The sequence below is a fragment of the Castor canadensis genome, chromosome 5 (assembly GCF_047511655.1).
Source record: "Castor canadensis chromosome 5, mCasCan1.hap1v2, whole genome shotgun sequence".
Lineage (NCBI taxonomy): Eukaryota > Metazoa > Chordata > Mammalia > Rodentia > Castoridae > Castor > Castor canadensis.
In genome coordinates, this window is record NC_133390.1 from 176,985,907 (window position 1) to 177,008,989 (window position 23,083).

General features: G+C 54.0%; 1 protein-coding gene across 4 annotated transcripts in view; it reads right to left on the reverse strand.

Annotated features, from left to right (window-relative positions):
- Positions 1 to 4,119: 4,119 nt before the first annotated feature.
- Pmepa1 (prostate transmembrane protein, androgen induced 1) overlaps positions 4,120 to 23,083 on the reverse strand; it is a 52,666-nt gene continuing 33,702 nt past the window's right edge. For all 4 annotated transcript variants that reach the window (XM_020170066.2, XM_020170065.2, XM_074075023.1 and 1 more), the window contains 3 exons: positions 13,684 to 13,838; positions 8,159 to 8,212; positions 4,120 to 7,932 (listed from right to left, as the gene is read on the reverse strand). In XM_020170066.2, the coding sequence (XP_020025655.1) occupies positions 7,405 to 7,932; positions 8,159 to 8,212; positions 13,684 to 13,838 (737 nt within the window). In that variant the 3' untranslated portion in view covers positions 4,120 to 7,404. The remainder of the gene's footprint in view (positions 7,933 to 8,158; positions 8,213 to 13,683; positions 13,839 to 23,083) is intronic.

The following is a 23,083-nucleotide window of genomic DNA, read 5'->3' on the forward strand; positions in this document are numbered from 1 at the left end:
TGAACACAGCCCTCCAGCCCTCCAGAGTGGGTTGCACTCAGCGACTTCCTTCCCAAGAGAAAAGAGTGAAAAGGGAGAGAAGGGAGAACTGCACAGCTGAGACACCTGACAAACACCTCAGCCTGGTGAGCAAGGTCAACCTCAGCAGTGACAGGTCACATTGATAGCATGGCCCTGGCTACAAATGCTGAGAAGAACCCCTGACCTCTGTGTCCTACCTTCCCAACCCCACTGGGGTCACACCTCAATAGAAAGAGGTCAACAAAACAACACTGCTCCACACGGTCAAGGTCAACAACACAAGACAGTCTGGAAGACTGTCACAGCCCAGAGGAACTGAAGGAGATAGGGTATCAGAACTAACAACAATATGATATTCCAGAGGCGACTGGAACACAGCAAGCAAAACGCTACGGATGTTTGAATAAAGTCTGGCCTTGTGTTTCAATACTGACTCAGTAACTATGACAAATACACTTAGCAGTTTACAGGAGGCAGAACTGGCTATCTGGGCTAAGTATAGTCTCAATTTTCTGTAAACGTAAAACTTCTGAAAATAAAGATGATTTCTGAAGGTTTATTTCTTTAACATGGTACAAAGAAGAATAGTCTTCTTTTCTGTCTTTGAGTGTGATGAGATAATTTTGGGCTTTCTGGGCCATGGAACCCTTCACCTCTGCCGCTCTAACACTAAAGCAGCTACAGGCGGTGTGTAACTAAACAGGTTTGGCTGTGTGCCAATAAAACTTTATTTATAAAAGCAGGCAGCTGGGGACTTAGTGCCTGGGCCATAATTTGTTGAACCTTGATCTAGAGGAACAACGCAGACGGCCCAGGGCCTGCAGGACCCTGGTGTGTCTGGGGACAACTTGCTTTAGAACTAGGACATTTTAGGGGGCTCAGATCCCTGCTGGCTTATTTTCCATACTTGTAGCCAGGAACCCAGAGCTACATAATGGTTGAGGTGGCACCCAGGCCTGCTCCTTCCTGTTTGCTCCTGGCTGTTGGGGTGAGTGGAAAAGGTGCCTTCTGCCCTCAGCTAGACAGCTGCAATCGCACTTCTGTCTGTCTGATGGAAGAGTTGAGGACCTTGCAGAGTGAGGGGCAGTGTAGGTGGAGGGACAGAGTGTCCCAGTTCTTGTAAGTGGTGACAGGGAGGCCAGCCATGGTTAGGTTATCTGAGGATGGGATTGTCGAGTTAGAAGGAGCGAGAAGGGCAGGTCCCGTTCTGTGAGCATCTCTGTATCCCTATAAACAGTGCACAGGTCTGGCCCTGGCTTGAGGAGCTTGGTGCCCTGGGAGCCAGCTGTGGACATGCAATGCTGTGACTGTGACAGAGGGATGACACTGAGAAGTGGGGAGAGGGGACGTCCTGGAAGACTTGCTGGAGGATGTGCCATCTGAACTGGGCCTTAATACTGAAGGAAGCTAAGGACAGTAAAGGGGCCCAGAGTAGGGGATTCTGGGCAGAAGGGCAGCTGCCATGCAGGCGTATGGTGAGAAAGAGCAGGTGCAAGCCACAGCGCTCTCTCCCGGGCATTGGAGAACACAGAGAAGCATCAGCTATTAGAACCTTGTGAGGCTTCGAGAGGGTGCGAGTTTATCTCCTAGGTTGTAGGGGCCATGGAGGCTCTGAGCCCTACCAGATGTAGGGTCCCCTCCAGGGGAGGGTGCCAGCCAGGGAGCTCTGGTGGCCACTGTGGGATGGGAGCCTGGTTTAGGCTGAGTGGTGAAGAGTGGTGAGGGACACAAGCTGTGCCCCCCACACAGGAGGGAGGGGGAGAAGGTGTCCAGGAGGCGCCACCAGGGAGATGTGGCCACCACTGAGCGCGAGCTCAGAGCTCCCACTGCTGCAGTCACACGCCACAAGTTTCTCAGAGGTGCCAACTGAGAGCCCTGCTGCTGTGACAGGGAGCATGAGGCCCGTCCAGACCACCTGTTCATTTTAGCTGGCATTTGGGCAGGACAAGCCAAATGGGACGGAGGCTCCAGACTCCCGAGTGGCTCCAGGGTGCCATCCTGGTTGCCACATATCTGATATTACACTTTTGAGGAGTTGTGTTAAGAAGGGGGGACCTGCCTGCCCCTATGGCCACCGCCAGCCCAGAGGAAACCCAGGTGAGGACATGTCTGTGTAGTCACCCCATGTCCCTGGCCTGGGGTCTGACACCTAGCACAGGTGCCAGGCCTGCTCACTGGATTCCTATGAATAGCATCTGAGTCCTTCCTTCTTGTTCGGCTCTGTGTTTAGGCACGCCATGCTCCTGTGTCAAGGAGCGCAGTGCTCATTGCCACACCTGGCTTCTCTAGCACCCCAGCCTCATGGTGGCCCTTCCCACTGACGTGCCAGGGAGAAGGGGTGTCCCCTTCCTCAGGGTCCACTTCCCATCCAGGGGGCTGCGCTGCCCCCCACGCCCTGGGTCCCACAGCTGCAGGTTCACCCCTCCCTTTGTGTTCCCTCACTCACTGGTCCTGACTCAGGGAGGACAGACTTGACAATACCTGGACTTCACAGTGGTCTGAAAGTGCACGCAGCCATCACTCCCTCTTTCTACAGATGTCTTGAGATGGTCACAAGATGTGCCTTGCATGAGCTGGGCATGTGAGAGGGAGGCTGGCCCAGTGAGGATGTTCAGAAGTTGGGGGTGGGGAGGGAAGGTTAGGAGTATTGTCAGCTTGTGGGGATTGAGTAGGATGCCATCTACCCGAGGGCCAGGGCACCTGCAGCCCTTGGCTCGCATTAAGCCACCCTCTGGCTGCAAACAGCCCACTGTCCTTGTCCTCATGTGGGTTAGCATCCCTGAAGTCAGCTTGAGTTCTCTGCAGCAGCCAGCCTGGTGCCTGGCACCCAGTCATGCTCAAAATCGTCCCTGAATAGCCGCAGACTTTGGGCAGAACTTAGCACCGTGCTAGGTACTCAGAGGCATGTGGCGAGCATTAGCTCTGGCTTCCTTCCTTATTCCAGATCCGAGGTGGCTGTCGGCTTGAGTGGCACCTAAGGATGGAGGGTCTTTTTTCACCGGAGCCCAAAACACCCCCGCTCTACTGGGAAAGGCCCTGCTTGGTTTTGCCTGTGCCCAGCCCAAGACCTCAAACCACCCAGAAAGCTAAAGGGCCAAACCCCTCACAGGCCCCTCCCCAATTCAGAGACAAATGACAGAGAGTTGCAAGTTATGTGACCATGGTCGGGGGGAACCAGCTTGAAGGCAGGACAGAGTCCAGGACCTCTCAATTGGGGGTAATAAACTCTTTTGGCTACTCCCTGGTTCTTTATAATTTCTGGGGTTTTCCCCACCAGAAAGAGGAAGCAGGGGAGGCAGATGGGAGCGAAGTTCAGGTGGATCCCATGGGTACCACTTCCCATCAGCATCTCTGTGTTGAGATATTTCTCTTGTTCTGCGGGGCCCAGAGGCTGAGGTTAAGCAGCAGTCACCCCAGGGGAAACTCTGGTCTTCATAGTGGCCAATGCTTTTCAATCTTTGATTGGACATTAAAGAGGCTCTATTTGAGAAGTAAAGGAAACACTCTCTGGGGTGGACACTCAGGGCCCCACTGACTCTCCCTGGAGCTCTTTTAAGGGTGTGTGCGTCCCAGCTCTATGTGCCCCTTGAACTGAGGACTGGCACCTCAAACGCCATGCTGGGGCTTCTGGGACCCTGCCAGGGCACCTGCCTCTCTTCACTGCAGCTTAATCCGTGGCTCCCCACAGGCCTTCACGGGAATTCCTGAAGACTATCTTCTTCGCTCACTTCTCCATCTCCATCCTCCCCTAGCTCCTCTTAACCTTAAAGCATCCCTTGCACACAAGTCCACGTCTCAGGGCTTACTTCTGGAAGAACCCCCCCTTAAGGTTTGTTTGCTGCAGACCTTATCAGAGCTTTCGCCATGCCATGATGAGGGCAGAAAACTGCAATCTCTCAGCCCCAATGCCACCCACTTTATTAGACCCGCCTGTCAGATCTTTTCTTTTCTCTGGGATCCCTGCATGAACTAAAAGAGAAATCAGACAAATTAAGGCTCTGCAGCAGCCACTCTGTCTCCACTACCTGCATCCTGGGGTCGTGGCAGAGGGTGGGAAGGGGAGGGAGCAACTCAGACAAAGAAGACAAAAGGCCTCACTCCAAAGAACTGTAAAATTTATTGTATAAGTATTGCAGCTTTTCAGAATGTCATCATTGCCACTAATGATCAGCGACACACAACAAGCAATTTCTTCAGCCTGGGGACGGGCATCCAGACAGTCTTACACAGCAGCGACGCGAGTGCTGTGCCTGGCGTGCACAGAGAGCTTACAGAGGTTTCACGCGAACAGAACTGAGAGAACAGAGCTGCAAGGGGGAGCGTCCGGCGCTGAGGACACCCGTGCAAGCAGTTTGGTGAGCATGACAGTCGGGTCAGGCAGGGGAGGCGGCGTGGCCCTTCAAGCTCTATGTACAGCGACATTTCAAGTGCAGAGTCTGGAAAACAAAACACCTTTTCTTTTCTATCATTGTGATGTTCCATAGTTCTGGAAGCTGTGTTGCACACAGGGAAAAAAAAAAAAAACTGATCTGAAACATACAGTTCACGGGGACGACCAGCAAGGACCTTGCACCAGCAAGGACAGGGACAGGAGCCAGTGCTCGCCCAGTCCTGGTTTTGGCTACACGTGAGGAAAAGGGATGGCCTTTAACTTTTTGCAAAAACACTTGAGTTTTTGCAAAAATTGCTCTTAGTGCAATTTTGTAAGTCTGTTCGTGTAGAGGAACAGGGAAATGAGTTTTCTCCAAAGGAAACCTGAGGACAGACAGGCAATGAGCTCTGCCACCTTCTCTGAACTCCGGATAGTGTAGCAGAACCCCAAAACCAATCTGGTCCCTCTCCAACCAGCCACTCTCCCAGGGCCCACCTAACGTCCTACTGGAAAACCTAACGACAGGGCAGCCAGCGTGTGGAGGAAAGGTGCCCAGCGCTGAGGCCCGGCAGGGGGCCCACGTGGTTCCCAGACTAACACCCATCGATTCTCTTGGGGCGTGCCCTGTCGCTGACAAGCCCCTCACATTGAACTTCTACAGCTCTGGCCCTTCGGGGACGAAGCCCAGGCAGCCTGGACATAAGCCTGGTTGTAACCAGAGGGCCGGGCTCTGTCCTCGAGCCAGCTGAGGTGGTAACCTCGCCCTCCTGTCTCACTGGTGGCACACACAGCCATACTATAAAGCAAACATTCCAACAGTTTGTTGGGAGGACGTTAGCCTGACTTTGGGCTGGCGCCATACACACAGATGAGGCCCTCATTGGCTTTCAACCCAGATGGGAGTCATACACAGTTGGCGACCACAGAGGTTGTAGGGATGATAGGGGACACCTCCCAACAGTGCACATTCACAGCGGGGGCGGGGAGCAAGGGCACAAGGGGGGTGATACTTTAAAAGACACAGTAGCCCTTTGTGGACCGGTCCCGATGGTGAGGCACTGTCCGGGAACATCCCCGCCCGAGACAAGAGGGTGACCGCTTCCCCAGTAAGGCACCAGATGCTTCCCCTGCAGGAGGCACGATGGGAACACTGTGAGCGTGTCCCTCCAGGACAAGCTCTATTGATTTCGCTGCCCAACCTTTGAAAGAACCCTCTTTAAGAAAGAAGCAAATATTATGCCAAGACCTTTGGAAAAGCAGGTCTGGCAGGTGACAGGGGCAGGAACTTCCTGCCAGGCAGGTGTGCAGACTGCTTAGGTCCCAGGCTCTGCAGCCACCATGCTCTTCAAATGCACACATATAAACAGAGGTCCAGCGTCAGAACTTCTAAACTTTTTCAAGTAATAGAAAAGTTGTTCACACATTTATTGTTTCGTATGTCTTTCTTTTATGCTAGCCTACTAGTTAGCAATCTGGGGAAAATGAGGGACAGGAGGTGTGCTAGGAAGACCTTGAGTTCCAGCCACTGATCCTGTGACACCCCAAGGGTCTGCACTTGGCGATCTGTAGTCACCTCTGTGCACACCCATTCCTCCTACAACAGGGGGTCCCTCCAATTCCAACCTACTCATAAAAGCCGTAAAGGAGAGTTGAGTCTGACAGAGATGCTATGAAGAGGTAACACGAGACACAGGTGAAGGGAATGAAACTGTGGGGAAGGAGAAGGTAGGGAATTCTTCTGGAGCCTGACTGTCCTTTCTGATTTAACCCTTCCCTGTGTCCTGAGAGCACCCTGGGCTCGTCACCTTTTCATGGCTGGGTGTCTTTTTATTGGCCTCAAGTGAAAATCAATATACAAAGGGCACAAACGTTGTTGAGGTCAAGTCGCTAATATTGCCGGCCTTTCTTACGTGCCGGTGTACTGAATCAACCTTGGCTGATAAATTCTGGGGTCAGCTGAACTTCAACCAACAAGCCACCTCGCCCCTGGTCACACGCGCAGGGAGTGGCTGCAGCTTGCTGGGAGCACTTGCCCATACCACAGGAACCTTTGCAGTTTGTAACAGAAGAAGAAAAACTAAGATTCCTTCCATAAGAGTTTATTTTCATTTTGGAAAAGGCAAAAACCACCTGGTGGAACTCGGTGCCTCAGTGGGGACCTTCTTGATTCACCTGCAGTCCAAAGGCAATCCTGACCCAGAGGGGAAAAAAGGTGTCCCCTTCCGCAGGGAATGCGTAGCATGTCATCCACCTGTGCTAGACAGAGTGCCCCATCTGTAGGAAAGGGGCCCCAGGGACACTGCCCTTCCCCGCCCACTCCTCTCCAGACTCCAGGGGACACTTCTGACTCTGAACTCCCTCCACGTCTCAACAGACATAATGCAAGCTTCCCTCAAACAAGCACTGAGATAGTTATATTAAAAAATAGTGCAAAATCCTCAACATTTATATAAATAACTCTAAACCCCTGCTTTGTCATTTTTTTTTTCTTTACAAGGTAATACACTTTCTGAGTTGGCACTCAAAAATTGCCTCTTTTTTTCTTCTAGTTCAGAAAACAATGTTTTTTTAATAGGCCTCTTCTAATACAAAAATACTCCTGCCCCCCCCACATACAGTTTCTCTTATTTTATATATATTTATATATAATATTGCAGATCTTTAAACAAAGGTTTTGTGCAAACATTTCTTTAAAGTTAAGTGAAACCATCACAAAAGGAAATTAAGCATTCACGCACACGGCTCGACTAGAAACAACAACAACAACAAAAAAAGACTACTGTAGAATTTGTTTTTTCTCTTTTGCCTTCAAGACGGCTCAACAAGGTTTTCTGCAACTGAGCTTGTGCATTCAAGACCAGACAGAACAAGTAAATATTTATACATGAGAGCTGGGGGTGGCACACGCTGCATTTCCTGTCTGTCCCCTGCCCTCCTCTCTCTTCTCTTCTATGAAGTGCGGAGTGTTTTGACTTTTTTTTACCTACAGCTGCCCCAGTCACCCCCGGCTCCTAGAGGGGGTGACCTTTCTGTTTTTCCTTTTCCTTGCTCTCCAGGGGGGTGATGTGTGGGTGGTGGAGCCGGGTCCCCTCCAGCAAGGAAGATGGCCCGTGGCTCTGCTGGTGCTGGAAGGAGGCCCCGGGGTAGTGACCGATGACCTCGCTGTAGGTGGGTGGTGGCCCCTCCATGCGCCCTCCGCTGCTGTAGCACGTGGCGCTGATGCCCGAGTTACTGCTGGGGGCGCAGGGCCCCAGCACGGAGCTGCCCATCAGGTCACTGTCGAAGATGGTTCTGTTGGGGGGTGCACGCACTGACTCGCGGTTCAGCTCCAGCTGCTGCTCGGGGTCCCGCAGCTGGAGGGTGCAGGGGCCCTGGTAGGGTGGGGGCTCCTCCCCGTCGGACAGCGAGATGGTGGGCGGCAGGTCAATCTCGTGCTGCAGGTAGGGGTAGGTGGGCTGGAAGCGGTGGAAGCGATCCCGCTGGGCGAAGGCCGGCACGGCCAGGCGGTCTGCAGGCCGGGGCGCGGAGTAGACCTGCGGCTGCACAGGGAGGAGCCGGTGAGGGAGGGAGGCCCGGAGACAGCCCCTGATGACCACAGAGCCTCCTGAGCACAGGGGCAGCTCTGCTACCTGCCACAGGTGTTGTGGGCCTCCCAAAGGCAAGGGTGGGACCCCCCCCCCATCAAGGGTCCCAGCCTCCAAGGGGCAGAACCCCTTAACAGCCAACAGCCTTGCTGTGCGAGGGGACAGATGTGCTGCGTCTCACCTCTGGGATTCCACCGCCTGACACTGTGCTTTCCGAGGGCCACAGGCATCCTTCCTGCAGGGAGGAGGGGACATGAAGTCAGCAGAGTGAGCAGGAGGCAGGGCAGAGACTCCACAGACTTGGCCTCTGACCTTCATTCTGGAGTGAGATCTCAGCCCAACATTTCTCCTCATCCACTCTGGTCCCCTGTCCTGGCCCTGGAGATTTCTCCAGAAAACAGCACACTGGCGGCTCTGCGACCTCCCTCTCTCTGCCCCCACAGCTGTCCCTTCATGCTTTCCAAAATCTACACCTGATCTGGGTATCCCCTCTCAATGCCCTCTGCAGCTTCTGGGAACCTCAGAATAAATCCCGACCTGGCTCACCGGGAAGCCCAGTGTGGTTTCGCCCCTCTTGCCTCCTGACTTGACCGCTTTCACAGCGAGGAGCATGCTGCTCACTTTCAGAGGCCACAATCTCCACATCTGAACATGTGGACAACTACACCTGGCTCATGGGGTTTGTGGATTTGCCATGTTGAATGTTAACATGAGCCACCTGAGTCAATGTGGCCCTTGGGTGCCACCCCTGAAGTTGCCCCAGCCACACAGACCAGTTACTTAACACATGAACATGGGCCCTGGTTCCCACCGCGTGGTCAGCTTCATGTCCTGCAGACTCTCTAACACTTCATCAACAAACATGGACAGGGCACTTACTTCTGTGCCAGGTTCTGTGTCATGAAGCTCATGCCCTCTGCTTTGGGATTCCAGCTGGGCATCAGCTCCTCCCAGGAAAGAGGGACCCCATGCTACACCTGACTTGCCCAGGTGACATTTAGTGCTGTCTAAAGGATGTCTAAGGGATGACTGCTAACTTTATAGCTTCACTGAGATGTAACTGTTAGGTAATAAACTCATTTGTTCAAGGGAAACGGGTTTGCTAGGTTTGGGCATATGACATGCCAACAGCCCAGCAATTCATATAATGAACAAACCAAAACCCGAAAGCTACCTTGGGAGCATATGTTTGGAGGGCTCCCAGGTAGGAAGTAAGATGTCACTTTAACCTGCAGCCTGGGTGGGAACTGCCAGAGTCTGTGATTTCCCATGGCCACTAGGGGGCTCTGTGGCTCTCAGAACAGTCACAGCAGGAATGCACTTGCCCCTAGAGGTCAAGTCTTGCCGGTTCACCTTGCTCCCTCATACAGTGAATGACCCTGACATCCTTCAAGCTGCACCACAGACCAAGGGGATCTTTCTTGACAACTGTCTCCCACCATGCTTCTCCACCTTCTACTGGACAGCAAAGCCAGGGCCTCCCATACCTGACTGTGCAGACAGGTCAGCTGCAGATTGAGTAAAACACCGGTTCTGCTGCACAGGGGCCAAGTGGCACTAGCAGCGAGGCTCCCAGAGGCTGCCTGGTCAAACCCTCACACCCTACTCCCTCAAATCCGCGTTACTCTTCTGCTTAAACCTTTTGGGCTCCCTGCGGCCTCCAAAACAAAATACCACCTCTGCACCCAACCTCCTTCCCTGTAATACAGCACCTTGCTGTATTACAAGTGTTTCCCTCAACAAACATTGTTGACAGCACCTCCCATACACCCCTTCCACTCCCCTCTGCACACAGCTTGCAACTGCCTGTTTCTGCATCTCACTCCCTACAGGACTGCAGGGGCTACCATGTCCTGGGTGACCAGAGTCCAGAGTGCTATCTAGTAGGTGCTCAGGTTGTGCAGTGCCTAAATTGTTAACAGTGCAATCATCTGTGTGGGACCAGGTCCAAATGTGGCCTGAAAACTTCCTTAGCCCTGGATGTTTACAGCAGCCACTTCTGGCTGGAGGAGGGGGACGAGGTCCAACCCTGAGGCTGATACCCTCCCCCTGTCCAGTGCTCAGCCTTGGCAGGGGCTCCAACCAGTCCCTACTACCTTAAAGAACTGCATACTTTTTCCTGTGATTCCCTGGCCTCTGGGGGGGGACACGCCTCTGTAAACATTTCTCTGAGTGGGGGGCACCCAGTCTGCAGGGGCTTCCCCCTTTAGACCCCTGTAGATGTGGGGTTCCACCAACTATTTCCAGAATGGGCCAGAGTAAAATACTTTCTGCCCCTCAGGCTGGTAGTTTCTAACACACCACTTAAATCTGCTGCTAAGTCAAATGCACTGGATGGGCACGGTTATGTGCTAATAAAACTTTATTTACAAAACCCAGAAGCTGGCCCTTGGGCTACAATTTGCTAAGCCCTGATGATATCCACCTGACTTCAACTCCAGACTCCCAGGCCAATCAAGATCTTCAATTTACAAGGCCAGGCAGAGGACATTGACCCCTCAGGTCTCCAGTGACAATCCTTCCTTCCTTCCTTGTGGATCCATCACTACACCTCCTAACTCTGCAAGCCAGAGGTCTGGCAGGCAGACAGTGGGACTCAAGAGTATTTGTTACTGTGGTGGAGAAGATGCCTCTGGCCAAACGTGGCTCACCCTAGGCCCAGGACAGGTCTGTATCTCCTAGAAGCCACTAGTGTGGGCCTGGCCTTTGTTGAATGCTGTACCTGGTCTAGCTGTAGTCCCACCTCTGGCTAGCCCTGGAAAATGAGCCCTTGGTAGACTCCTGTGGGGAGCAAGAGACCCAAGCTGAGGACTCATTTGGAGACAGAGAGGACAAAGGGTTGCCTCATCCAAGGTCCTGGCTGGGCTCCTGGACCAAGCTGGCTGGGTGCACAAACCACGTTTTCTGAGGGCGCCACCATGGCTTGGCTGGCCACAGTGGGAATAATTATAGGCCATGCATGGAGAGGAAAGGAAGTTCAAAGTAGAGGCCGCTAGTTCCAGCCAGAGCCCGGAGGCAAGGCTCAGGGATGGTCAGGAAGAGGAGGGGCTTCCTCCTCAGTAGCTTGCTGCACCACAAGCACCTGTGTCCAGGTGAGACTGTGGCCTTTACCAGTCAGCACTGGGTACCCCCCCACCCACACGCACACACACACACACACACACAAGCCCTTTCAACCCGAGTTTGTCATCTGTGGCCATAACACAACATGTCCTGGCTTCCCTCATGTCACTTGGGGGGTAGGGAGGTGGCACCTTGGGGCCACTCTTGAACCTCACCTGGCTGATTTTCTTACCCTGCTCGACAGATGGGGAAACAGTCCCAGGGAGGGCTGTGACCTGCCCACTATCACACAGCAAGGAGACACAGGCTGGGACATGACCTCATATCCTGGTCTCAGAGGAGAGTTACCTCTGTCTCTGGCACAGGTGGGGTGAGGCAGGGCTGCTGACTACCAACAGATAGAAGGGAACTTCCCAGGTCACCCTGAAAAACTGTCACTGTCAAAAGACATGCCTGAGACTCTAGGTGGGCAGGTGGGGTGCAGGCCTGGCCCCAGCCACACCGCGCCGTGTTTGGGTTTCTCTGGGAGGCCACAGGGCCTAGAGACTCCTCAGTTGCACCCTGTCTGGCAGGGGTTCCCCAAGGGAGCTGCCACCATCTGCTTTGGGCCTTAATGGGCTCTGTGTTCACCCCACTAAGAGTCCCCAGGGGCTCATGTGGGTGCTGAGTCAAGAGAGTATAGCAGACACTCCAGGTGTCTGAGAAGCCACGCTTGGGACCCTGCCTGTTTCAGCATCCAAGGCCAGAAGCTGCCTGCAGGCTGGCTCCCTTCCACACTATCAAGGATAGTCTCCCATGTCAGAACCTCTCACTGTGCTTCCCACACTCGGCCAACTGCCTCCTCGCCGAGTGGGCATGGGCTCTTCCCCAGCAGTGACAAGCCGTGTGGCCTCTGTCAAGAGCTCCACCTCCCTAAGCTGTGGTTTGTTCTCTGTAAGCTGATGACTGAGACATGGCACACAGAGCTCCTGCCACGCAGATGCCAGTGCCTGTTGCTGGGTGACAGCAACAGTAGACAAAAACCTGAGTGAGAGGAGGTACCTGGATCCTCTGGGCCATAGGCAGAGTGTGCCCTTCAGATGCACTTGGGGCCTGGGTTAGGGTGCCGGCATCCTTAGTGCAGGTGCCAGAGCTAATGCTCGTGCCCTGACGTAAGCAGAGACATCCAGACCTGCCAGGGGCAGCCCTGCTGGCTCAGGCTGCAGCCAACACTGACTTGGCTCAGCCCATAGACTCTGGGTACTGCTGCCAGTCCCAGGCGTCCCCGGGAACTGGGGAGCCCCACCTGTGCAGCCTGTCCTGTCACCATCCTTCCTGCACCTGGTGAGCACTGGCTTGGAGACCAGCTTCTTCTTGTCACCTCAGCCTGTCCTTCAGACAGCTGCTTCCAGCAGTTTAGTTCTGCATCCCAGGCACAGAGGTGGGAACTATTTAGCAATAGCTATTCCTCCCTTCAATCTGACTGCAGGACAGAGCCCCCAAAGGGTGCTGGGCATCACAAGAGGATAAGTTCCCACCCACCAGTAGCTGATCCATCCCGGCCCTGAGGTGGACTCCTGAGGGGATACCCTGGAACTTCCAGAACACCCACAATGTTCCCGGTACTAATGTATTGAAACACACCATGGAAATGACAAAAGGCTCTCTTGGTATCTGCAGAGGAGGGGTTCCAGGACCCCCGAGACGCCCAAATCATCAGATTATAGAAAATGGCAGTGTTCACATAGAACCTACATACATCCTTCCTTACCTATCTTTTCAGTCATCTCTGGGTGACTTCTGATGCCCAACACAATGTCATTGTGTAAAGAGTTGTTGCCCTGAGTTGTGAAGGGAACACGGACAAGCAAAACCACCTGTGCTGAGTACAGATGCACATTCTTCCTTTGGATATTTTTGATCTGAGGTCGGTTGAATGTGAGAGTACGGAACCCCAGCACATGGAGAACCAGCTCTTTTGTCCTCATCCCCTACCTGCAGCCCATCTTTATCCTTGGGAGCTTGGCCTGGACTGTCCTCAAAGCCGAGGCCTCTCTGTGAGTATCACCTGTCTGCACCTGACCGTCCGCCACCAGCAACTCTGGGATCTGCTCCTGCTCCCAAACCCCCCATCCCCAAGGATCTCGGGCGCATAGTAGGGCTCAGCAGAGATCTGTTGAATGATGAATGAAGTCATGAATGCACGAAGTGCTTTCTAGCAGCAAGAACCTGGCCGTCACTCAGAGCTAGCTAGCTGGGTGCCATCACTAGCACTTTTCACACACAAGAGTGGAGCCCCATTCTGTGCATCAGGAACTGGCCCAGGGTGCGCGGCTGGGACCGGTGGAGCTAGGGAGAGACTCAGGCTCTCTCTCCTGGAACATCAGCTCTACAAAGTTAGGTCCAGTCTGCTGCCCACTGCCCAGAAACCCCCTGACGTGCAGACCACACCCCCCTCCTACCCAGCTCTTTGCTTCCCTCCATTCCTCCAGCATCACAGAAATGTCCACTTGGATGAAGTGTCTGCGTTGACAGGGAGAAAACCGATCCCGGGTGGGCATCTCAGCCCCTGTCTTCCTGCCCTAAAACCCAGTGCAGGCAAGCACCCCAGTCAGGGACAACATGGGATTTTATCAGGGTGCAGTCACAAGATGGGGCACTTACCGAGGACAGCCCATCCTCTCTCCTCCTCCCCTGACTGTGCCGGCTGATGAAGGAGCGGGCAGACAGCTTGTAGTGACTCAGCAGGCAGGTGATTACCACCACCATCACCATCATCACCACCACGATGACGATGATCTGGACGAACTCCAGCTCCGCTGTGGAGACAAGGGACATGTGAGACCCCGGTGCATAGGCTCTGCCCCTTGGGTGTTTCCATCCCCCCTCACCCCCACCCCATGATTGGGGAGACATTCTCCTGTGCACATGGGCAAGTGGTTCTACTGGGAGGGGGACACCTCAAAGACAGTGCACAGAGCAGAGCCCGAGGCCCAAGACTCAACCTGCAGGGACTGCCCCCAGGGTAAGGGCACGCACGAAGACCTCACCACTCTCAGCACTACCCGTGCGTTTGTTCCTAACGCTAAGCATGTCCTGACTCTCAGAAAGGAACCCGTGCATCTGACCCTGTCACCGTGCAAAATGCCAGGGACCTGGCAGGGGGCAGCAGGGAGAAGAGGTGACCCGTGTACAGATGGACATGGGTGCAGAGTGAAACAAAGAAGGGGTATGTGTGAGTACGTGTGCACAACCACAACACACATCAATGCCTCACACCTAGCATCCTGCATATGCCAACGAACACCCCACCACTCCTCCAAATAACAGACAGCACCCCAACACCCCTCCACACCAATCACCCTGACACCCACCACCCTAATAAACATTCTTCACACAGTACACACCAAAACAAGGACACACAAACATGTGTCCTCTCCCCCATAATTATCAAGCACACCCCTCGAGAGGACAGGGTTGGGCCTTCTTGGTGAAGAGGTATCAAAAAAAACAACATTCCAGATGCTGCAATTCTCATTGTTAAAGGGTTTTTTTTTTTTTTTGGTTTTGGTTTGTTTTTCCCCCTTGAAGGCGGAAAAACCCTCAAGTGCTGGAAAAGGAAGAAGGCTATTTTGGTCCTGCCTGAGTAGGGCGTTTTCTGCTGACTCAGGCGGGCCTGTGTTCAGCAGCTGGCCGCAGCTGGTGCCAGCAGGCCCCCAGCAATGGGCAAGATGTTGGGTGCCTTGGAGGGGACACAGAAGAGGGACAGCACCAGCCCCAGCAGCCCTGCCCAAGGTGTGCAGGAATGCATCCCCAGCCCTGGCTAGAAGACTTCCCAGTGCTGCTCAGGTGGTAGCAATTAGCAAAGGAACGGGTTCAAACACAAGGCCACTGATTCAGCCTTCTGCCCAAGACAGGAACCGGACTCAAACTTCAAACCCCGTGAGGCTCAAGCCTGTCTTGCCACCAGCTTCCCTTCCCCAAAGCTCTGGGGAGAGGAGCAGCATGTCCTAGGAGGGCCCTTGACTGTGTGTGAATGGGCAGCAACTTCTCCCTGCAGAATGCCTCACTTGTCCCACATCCTCTGGCACCCCCTCTTTCCTAGACACAGCCTTCCCTCACCACTTCACACGTTTGCACTTCTGCTCATAGTGCCATTGTTTACACAACGCCACTAAGACAGAACTTCTAGACCAGGGGTGAGGACATCTCAAGAGGATACATGACAATGCTGCAGTCACCTTTGGTGTCACAACCGGCAAATGTGACCTGCGTCTAGTAAGTGAGCCCACTCAGCGCCCCACACAGCATGGCCCCTACAAATGCAGTGCAGGGCAGAGCAATCTCCCCGCTGGTGCTTTTTGGAGTCTGTCTTGCAGGTGTGCAGATGAGACCCAGAGGCAAGGGCAGGACCACCAAGACCAAGAGCCCAGAAATGGTGGTCCTCCTGCCCAGCTGTCTGCCCAGCTCTGGGGAATCCAACCTGAATCTGGGCTTTGGCTTAGGCTTCTGGGCTGGACAACTTCCCCCCAAAACACACACACACACACACACATCTTATCCTGGAGGGACCAGACGGGGATGAAGCAACAAAGAGCTCTGTCAAGATTTGTCAGAGCCCCAGGTCCCCAGAGTTGCCTGTGGGACACCCTCCCATTCCCGATGGGACTGCGGAGCCTGGGTTGGGCAAGAGCCAGGCCTGGGATCGGTCATTGTAGCCACACCTCTTGCTTCCCCAGACAGGGAGGAACCAGAGCCTGGGCAGCCTGGTCTGATTCTGCAGGGCACAGGTCAGTCTGTTAGGGCCCGAAATAAAGCTGTGTGCACAGAGGACACACAGGACCTGCTTTGTGCAACACCCACACACACCCCCCTGCCGTGAAAGGGCATTCAATTCCCTCCCCTCAACCCTGTGCACTTTTCACCCCAAGTGGGACACCCCCTCTGGCTGTCTCCATGGCCTCTGCCCACACCAGACCGCAAGAGAGAGAGGGAGGGAGGGAGAGTGGTGTGGGCTGCCTTTGTTCCTGTCCCAGGCCCTGGCAGCCCAAGGGACTCAGGTCAGGCCACCCTGTGTCCTCTGGTGGTGGGCGTGAGGAGATGGAGTGGTGAGATAGTGGCTGAGGTATTAGGGATGGCAGAGGCTGACGAGTTGGGACAGTGGGTCAGACCCGGGTATGGAGTAATCTGAATGCCAGGAAAGTGGGATCGCTTCCAGAAATGAGCAGAGCTCTGTAAGCACGAAGGTAGCCACCAACCCCATCAAGGAATGAACCAGAAAATTCACATCACGGAGGTGAAGGGGACAACTGTTAACCTGGATGGGGTCCAGGGACTTGGCATCCAGATGAAGAGGGCAAGGAGGGGAGTGTCACAGGAGTTCCTGAGATGGCTCGGAGACACCACAGCATCAGAGGCTCAAGCACACAGTTGAGGTCCCAGCCTGGCCCTGGGTGGCCCTCCCTGAGTCCTTCAGTTTCCCTTCATACATGGAGGAGACATCTGCGTGGCAAAGCCATGTGTGGGATGTGCTCAGCACACGGGATTCTCACCAGCACCCACTACAACTAGAGGAGGGCGGCTGCCCAGGCATCCAGAGACTGGATGGTTCTGGAATCACAGCGGGGGCATCCTACACAAGAACAGAGTGGGTCTTCTGAATGGTGGGAGCAGGCCTGAAGGAGCAGCCCCTGCGGGACGCAGAAGGAGGCGGAGGGCAAAGGACGGGCCGCTAGCTGAGGTCACACTGAGAGCAGAGACAGGAGGCAGGTACCTGCTGGACTACCTTGTGCATGGAGAGATCATGGGGGCAGAAGCCCTCCCGTCCCCCAGCCTGAATTGGGTGTCCGCCCGAGGAGGTCCCTAGACCTCCTTTCAGTTCTAGCAAACCTCTACCCAACCCTTACACTGTGAGGACAGAGACTAAACAGACACCCCTCTAGCAGCCTGGGGGCCCTTGGGTAGGTTCATTGAGGAATGGCCTTAGCCATGGGGCAGGGGGGGCTCTGGTCCTGTGCACAGTCCCCTCCTCTGTGCCATCTCACAACCAGGAGGCACCTGCCTTTGACAGGGATTTGCTCCTTCAGAAAAGGCACCAGGCAAGCACCTGCTACTGGGGCTCAAGGATATCTGTGTGTCTGTCTCCATAATCTGTGGTCCGTTTGTGTTCCCATGTGGCATCACAGGACAGCAGTACGGGCAGCCATCTCCTCTGTATAGCTCGTGTTGGCCACCTGGCCTCAGACCTTACCTGGGCCTGGCACACAACACACTTAACATTCAGTGCCGGCCTCTGACTCTGCTGTACATTCCACGTTCACAGCAGGCACTGCTCATTGAGCGTGTGACCCTTCCTCACCCCGTCCACACACCCTTCTAGGCAGGCCGCTCAAATGATCAGCAAAGACCCACTGGGAGAAGGATGGTGGCCCCTCTCCCACCCTCAGGGGCCTCGGGATTGAGTTCAGAGCATGTGAACAAGAAGCAGCATCAGTATGAGCGCTTGTCTCCACCCACAGAAGTCCACGAATCCCTTCATCTGTTCTGCAGAACGAGGGACGCTGGGGGGACCTCACCCTGGGCAGGATGGCAGGGTCCAGCAAGGGGCTTGTGTTGAATGTGACCTGCGGTCACACATAATGTGAAATGCCCAGCACATCACTTCCCACCAGGCTTGCGGGGCTCCCAGCGCCCCTGTGGGAGGGTTAGGGACCAAGCAGCAGGAGTCCTGGGTACTTCCCAGGACACATCAGTGTTTACAGCCTGCCGTATCCTACACAACAAACACCTGGCATGGGGACAGCATCTCCATCTGATCCTCAGAGTCCAGGGGCAGCAGTGACCAGTACAGGCCAGGCTAAGCCAGGTCAGCAAAGCTGGTGTACGTGGTGGGTGTCTGGGCAGCGCTCTGCATCTTTTTCCCACAGTGGAGGTCCTGGCCCCACCCTGGAGCTGTGGATGCTTTAAAGTCTCCGAGTATGGTTTTTAAGATAAAATATGTCAGGTTAAAAAAGGAAGCCAATTACATTGAAATACAGTTACGAAACTCTTAAGCAGACTTTGATACAGGAATGACACGAGATGGCATGAGAGAGACGCTGGTAATGTGGTTTGAGGAGACATGTGGTCTCTACCGTGGCCTGTCACAGGTAGACTGTGGGCTGGTGCCTATGTTTGTGATGGCAGCTCCAGGTTGGTTCAGGTACAGGTTCGGTTCTTTTCCACCGCAGTGTTTGGATTCCTGTGCTTGCACTAAGCACAGAACAGGTCCTGGATTCAAATCCACTGTCTCCTTCCTAGGTATATGGGGCAGAGGGCTGTGTAGAGGTTGGTGATATATATGTGAGGTAAGGAACACGCCTGGGCCACCTGGCATCGAGGAGAGGGTGCGACAGTCACCAAGCTTCCTGGAGCACAGTGGGAGTTGGAGCTGCAGCTCCTTCCTCTGCTGGAGAACTGGGCAGAGTCCACCTGGCTCCTGCCGCTGGGTTTCCAGACCAGACACCCCCCACCCCCATGCCTGCCCCTGTGTCTGTCCCAGGGGAGGCAGCGGCGTCCTTCCTGGTTAACAAGCAGCTGGCACAAGGCTCTGTCTGGCCTGCTGGTCATACACGGAGGAATTAGGAACTGGCACTGTCTGAAATTTATGAAAATCTAATCTTGTTAGGCCTGACTGGATGAGACCTGCGGCGGCAGCCTCACGGCTGTTCAACAAGGCTCAGGCCACTGGGGTCCCAGCAGCTCCATTACTGCCCCCCCCCACTGCCTCCTGCATCTGAATAAAAACCCAGACACATATCCCCCATCCGGAATTTCAAGTAACATTAAGCCAGATGTCAAAGGAATAACTTTCTGATAGCTTTGGGTGCATTTCAAATAACCCTGATAAGACACCTATTTCTCAGCATGAGAACTTTCGTGAGTTTTTTTAAAAATTGCTTTTTCTCTGGAGGTCTGGGGAGTAGACAGCAGATCTAGGCCAGTCTTCTCATTTTTAGGAACAGACTGTCCTGCATCGGAGCAATGCCAAGCGCAGCTGGGAATCTGGTCCTGGACAGGTAACCCTGGGACACTGGCACGTTGTTGGGAAGGAGCAGGAGCTGAGGGACAAGTCACAGCTGGTTGATGAGTGGGAGGCCAGAGCCTCAGCTGCTGCTCTTGGTGGTGCGTTAGGTTTGTCTCCCAGGGTCCTGGGTTTCAATCCCAGATTTGTCACTTACTCTGGCTATGGGGAAAAAAAAGATGACTCTGTGGCAAGAACAACCTGCGTTGTCTTCCCAAGGGGACGTCAGGATGCCCCGGGCTTGGCTTCTCCCATGCCCAGTCCCAAACCCACACAGACCTAGGCTTGCAGCAGGTGAAGGCTCTCGAAAGCTGGTCCCCCCTGCCAGCACCATAGTTCACAGATCATGACAGCTGGAGTACCTTGCAGAGTGACATAATAATTCCTTGATATCCTCAAGGGTGAGCCTTTGACTGGCAAATCAACCGTCTCATGCCCATTTCTCCTGGCTCCCACCTGTTTTCTGTTCTGTGACACACCAAGCATGTCCCACCCAAGGACCCTTTGCCAGGGCCATTCCTGCTTACTCCCACACGCACACGTAGCTTGCTCCCTTCACTACCTTCTGGTCTCTGCTCTGATGTCCCTGCCTGAGGGAGGCATCCACAGGGAACACTGACGAAAACAGTCCTCTGCCACCAAACCCTGGGACCCCCATCCTTGTGCCCAATTTTTTTCTCTGTAGCATTCACCCAGGAGGTGCTGTATGACCTAACAATTCATTTCCTGCCTCTGTTCTCTAGAATAGACGTGTCCTCAGGCTGGACTTGGCTTATTCTCTGTACGGTCCACGGCACTTAAAATAGCACAGTGCCCAGAGCAGGCACACAATATAAATGAACACGAGTTCTCTAGTGCAAAGACAAGTGTGCACAAAGGCCTCTGCAGGTTTGCACAAAAGATCAAAATCAACCAGGACGCACTTAACCTTCCCCAACAGGACCCAGCACAACCCTGGGAGACCCAGTCACCAGTGGACCTGGGTGCACCAGACAGGATGAGCCCACTGTAGGTTAAAAAACCACAAATGGATATTCTAAAAACTAAAGGTGGAGTCTTCAATCCACGCCTGTATTCAAGGGTAATACCTGTATCTCCCAGGCCGGTGCCAGCAGGTGCCCACAAACCGCTGGCCCTCCTCCTAACACACTTTTGCATTCTCAGCGTGTTTGAGCAGACATAATTACAATTACAGTAAAAGAGGAGAAAAAAAGACTTACGATGCATCTGTCAGTACCCAAAACAGACAGCCGTTCCCCACAGCGTGCGACCCAGGTGGTCTCTGCAGAGCACCTGTTGTCTCTGTGTGACAGAAATTGTGGGACAGAGAGAGTCCAGACATCAGCCGTCTCTGCCTAGCCCTGGCCACATCGGACACTGTTCTGAGAGTGCTCTGTAGGGTGGGAAGGGGCAGCTGGTTACTCTGGCTGAGGAGCCCAAGGGGACATGGCTCTCCTCCTCCGGGCCTTCCTTCCCCTGGCCTGGAGGAGGGCACCGGCACCTAGGGCCACCTGCAGGTCACCCTGTGATAGCCAATGCCTCGTCCCTTGCCCCTCGCCCTGCATGTGGGCCTGGACTCTAACACTGGGCCACTCCAGGGAGAAAGGTGTACTCTCTGGACCTCCAGGTTGCTGTGCAGCAAATGGGGACAGAAGAGGTTCTGAGGGTACCATCCACCATTGTTGTCACATCCCAGGACCTGTACTCATTTCCTCTGCTGGCTCTCAACTCTTTCCTCTAGCAATGCATGAACCCATTCATCCTCCCTCCCTGCTAGGTGCTAGGACCAAGACTGACTGACACTCTGGACTCAAAGGACACCCCCCACACCCCACTCAGCTCTCCCCTCCAGGCTCAAGAGGCTCCCTCCCCTCTGAACAGAAGTCTCAGGGTGGCTGGGACAGTCCTGAGTCCTGTGTCCTCTGTCAGTATCTCCCAGCCCCCAGCCCAGCAGGGAGCCGATGAGGAGACTCCACATCAGTCTACACAGTGGGGGGGTGGGGGGTGAGCATCAGGATGCCGAGGTGCGTTTTACACAGTAGATTCAGAGCTAGATTTGGAGAAGTCCAAAGGTAAACGAACACCCGCTTGCGTGTGCGGTCCCTGAACGCGTGCTAGTCTGCAAAAGACCCGTCAGGTTGGGGGTGAACTGCCTGCTTCTCCCATGGCTGACAGACGGCACAGAGCCCGGCTCACTGCTGAGCAACCGAGAGCCACATCTCCGCCCCAGGAACCAGGGCTATCTTGCGGAAGGTGGCTGTGCGGGAAGCTGTGACTGCAGCCATGGTGAGCTTGGAGTTTGAGTACATGTGGGGAACAGGGTGGTGAAATGAGGACTCCAGGGAAAGTGAAGGGCTTGTATAATCATTTTAGAGCCTCAGGATTAAATGATCCTTCAATAAGAAAAGACAAAGCGGTGCCTTTTATCTTTCTCGCTATTATCCAAATGGAAAGAACTAATGGGATTTTTTCTATTGTCACCATCATCTTTGAACATCCACTGTCAGCAAAGTATCAATCCCCATCATGAATTATTGGCAGAATGGAGCTAACTCATGGTGAGAGAGCCACTTCCGTCAATGGGCCCGTGGGGCTACGGTAGAGGGTTGTTTAAAGCAAGCCAGGTGTGCTTCGTTCATCCAGAGGGGCATGAGCAAGGGCCTGCCTGTCGTGCTGAATTCAGGCCTCCCCTTTTAGAGAGCTTTTTAGCAGTATTGTCAATCAAAATTCAATATGCACGATACCTTTCAGTCCTTCCATCTTAAATTCCAAGACGGAGTCAGCACAGAACAGAAAAATTCACCTGTGTGTGTGTGTGTGTGTGTGTGTGTGTGTGTGTGTGTGTACCAGGACCTCAGAGATCACCCAATGCCACCAAACTAACGCTGGCGCATCTTATTATGGGATATATAATGGGACTACTCAGAATGTGATGTCAATCTATCCCAGCCATAGCAGTCAGGCATCGGGGAGCATCACCGCCACTGCAGGACACGTTCTGTGTTCTGTGGGATGTCCAGTGCACCCCTAGCCTCTACTCATTGGATGTTAGAAGTACCATCAAGTTTCCAGAGCCACCACATGTCCCCTGGGGGCAAGTCACCCTGCTGAGAACTATGTCCAACAGGTCTGATGAGGGACTGGGGTTTACAACTGCCGCTGGGCAGAAAGCAATGAACCAGAACAGGACATGGAATGGATCCATTTATACAGCAAAAAGGAGGCCCCCCAAAAAAATCAAATTAAGGACGGCTATGTGTTATCTTTAGCATTTCTATATTGTTCGAATTTTCGTAGTAAGCATTAGTCATTTTAATTTTAAAAGTCTTAGTAACATACCAAAAAGGCTCTGGATGTGCTATGCCCGTGTTTCTGAGCGTTGGCCGACACATGGCACATGCATGCCCTCGCCCCTTGGGAAGTGCCTCCAGCTCTTTGGAAACCAGCACATGTTTCTCTCAATTACTGGTTTTTCGAGAGCCTGGTGTTTCCTGACATGAGCCGGGACTTCGGCACCCAGGAGAACCGTGGCTCTGTTTCCAAGCACCGCCCGGAGGCGGGCGGCACAATACGACCAGTCTTTCACCACTTCTCAACAGCTCCTCATTCAACCCGACAGTGCCTGACGGGTGCCCGACGCAAGCTCAGGAGCTGAGGGTCAGCCCGAGACGGGCACCATCTGGAGCAGTCTCTGCGCTAACCCTGGGGTGGCCCTGTCTTTAGGGAGCAAGAGGGGCTCAGCTATTCTGTCTCGCCTGGGACAGAGGCTGGGAGGTGGGCTGAGGGCCAACATCAGACATCCGGGAATCTGGAGGAGGTGGCAGGGATCTGACAGGCCCATTCACCTCCCAGGAGTTGCCCAGGGACTGAATTCAGTGCAGGGAACACTCAGGACAGCCATAGGCCGGTGGTCAGGAGGGAGTCCTGCCTGAATCCAAAGCCCAGCTCTCCCAGGGGCCGAACAAGTGACACGAGGAAGTTATTTCCATCTCTGAGAACTCC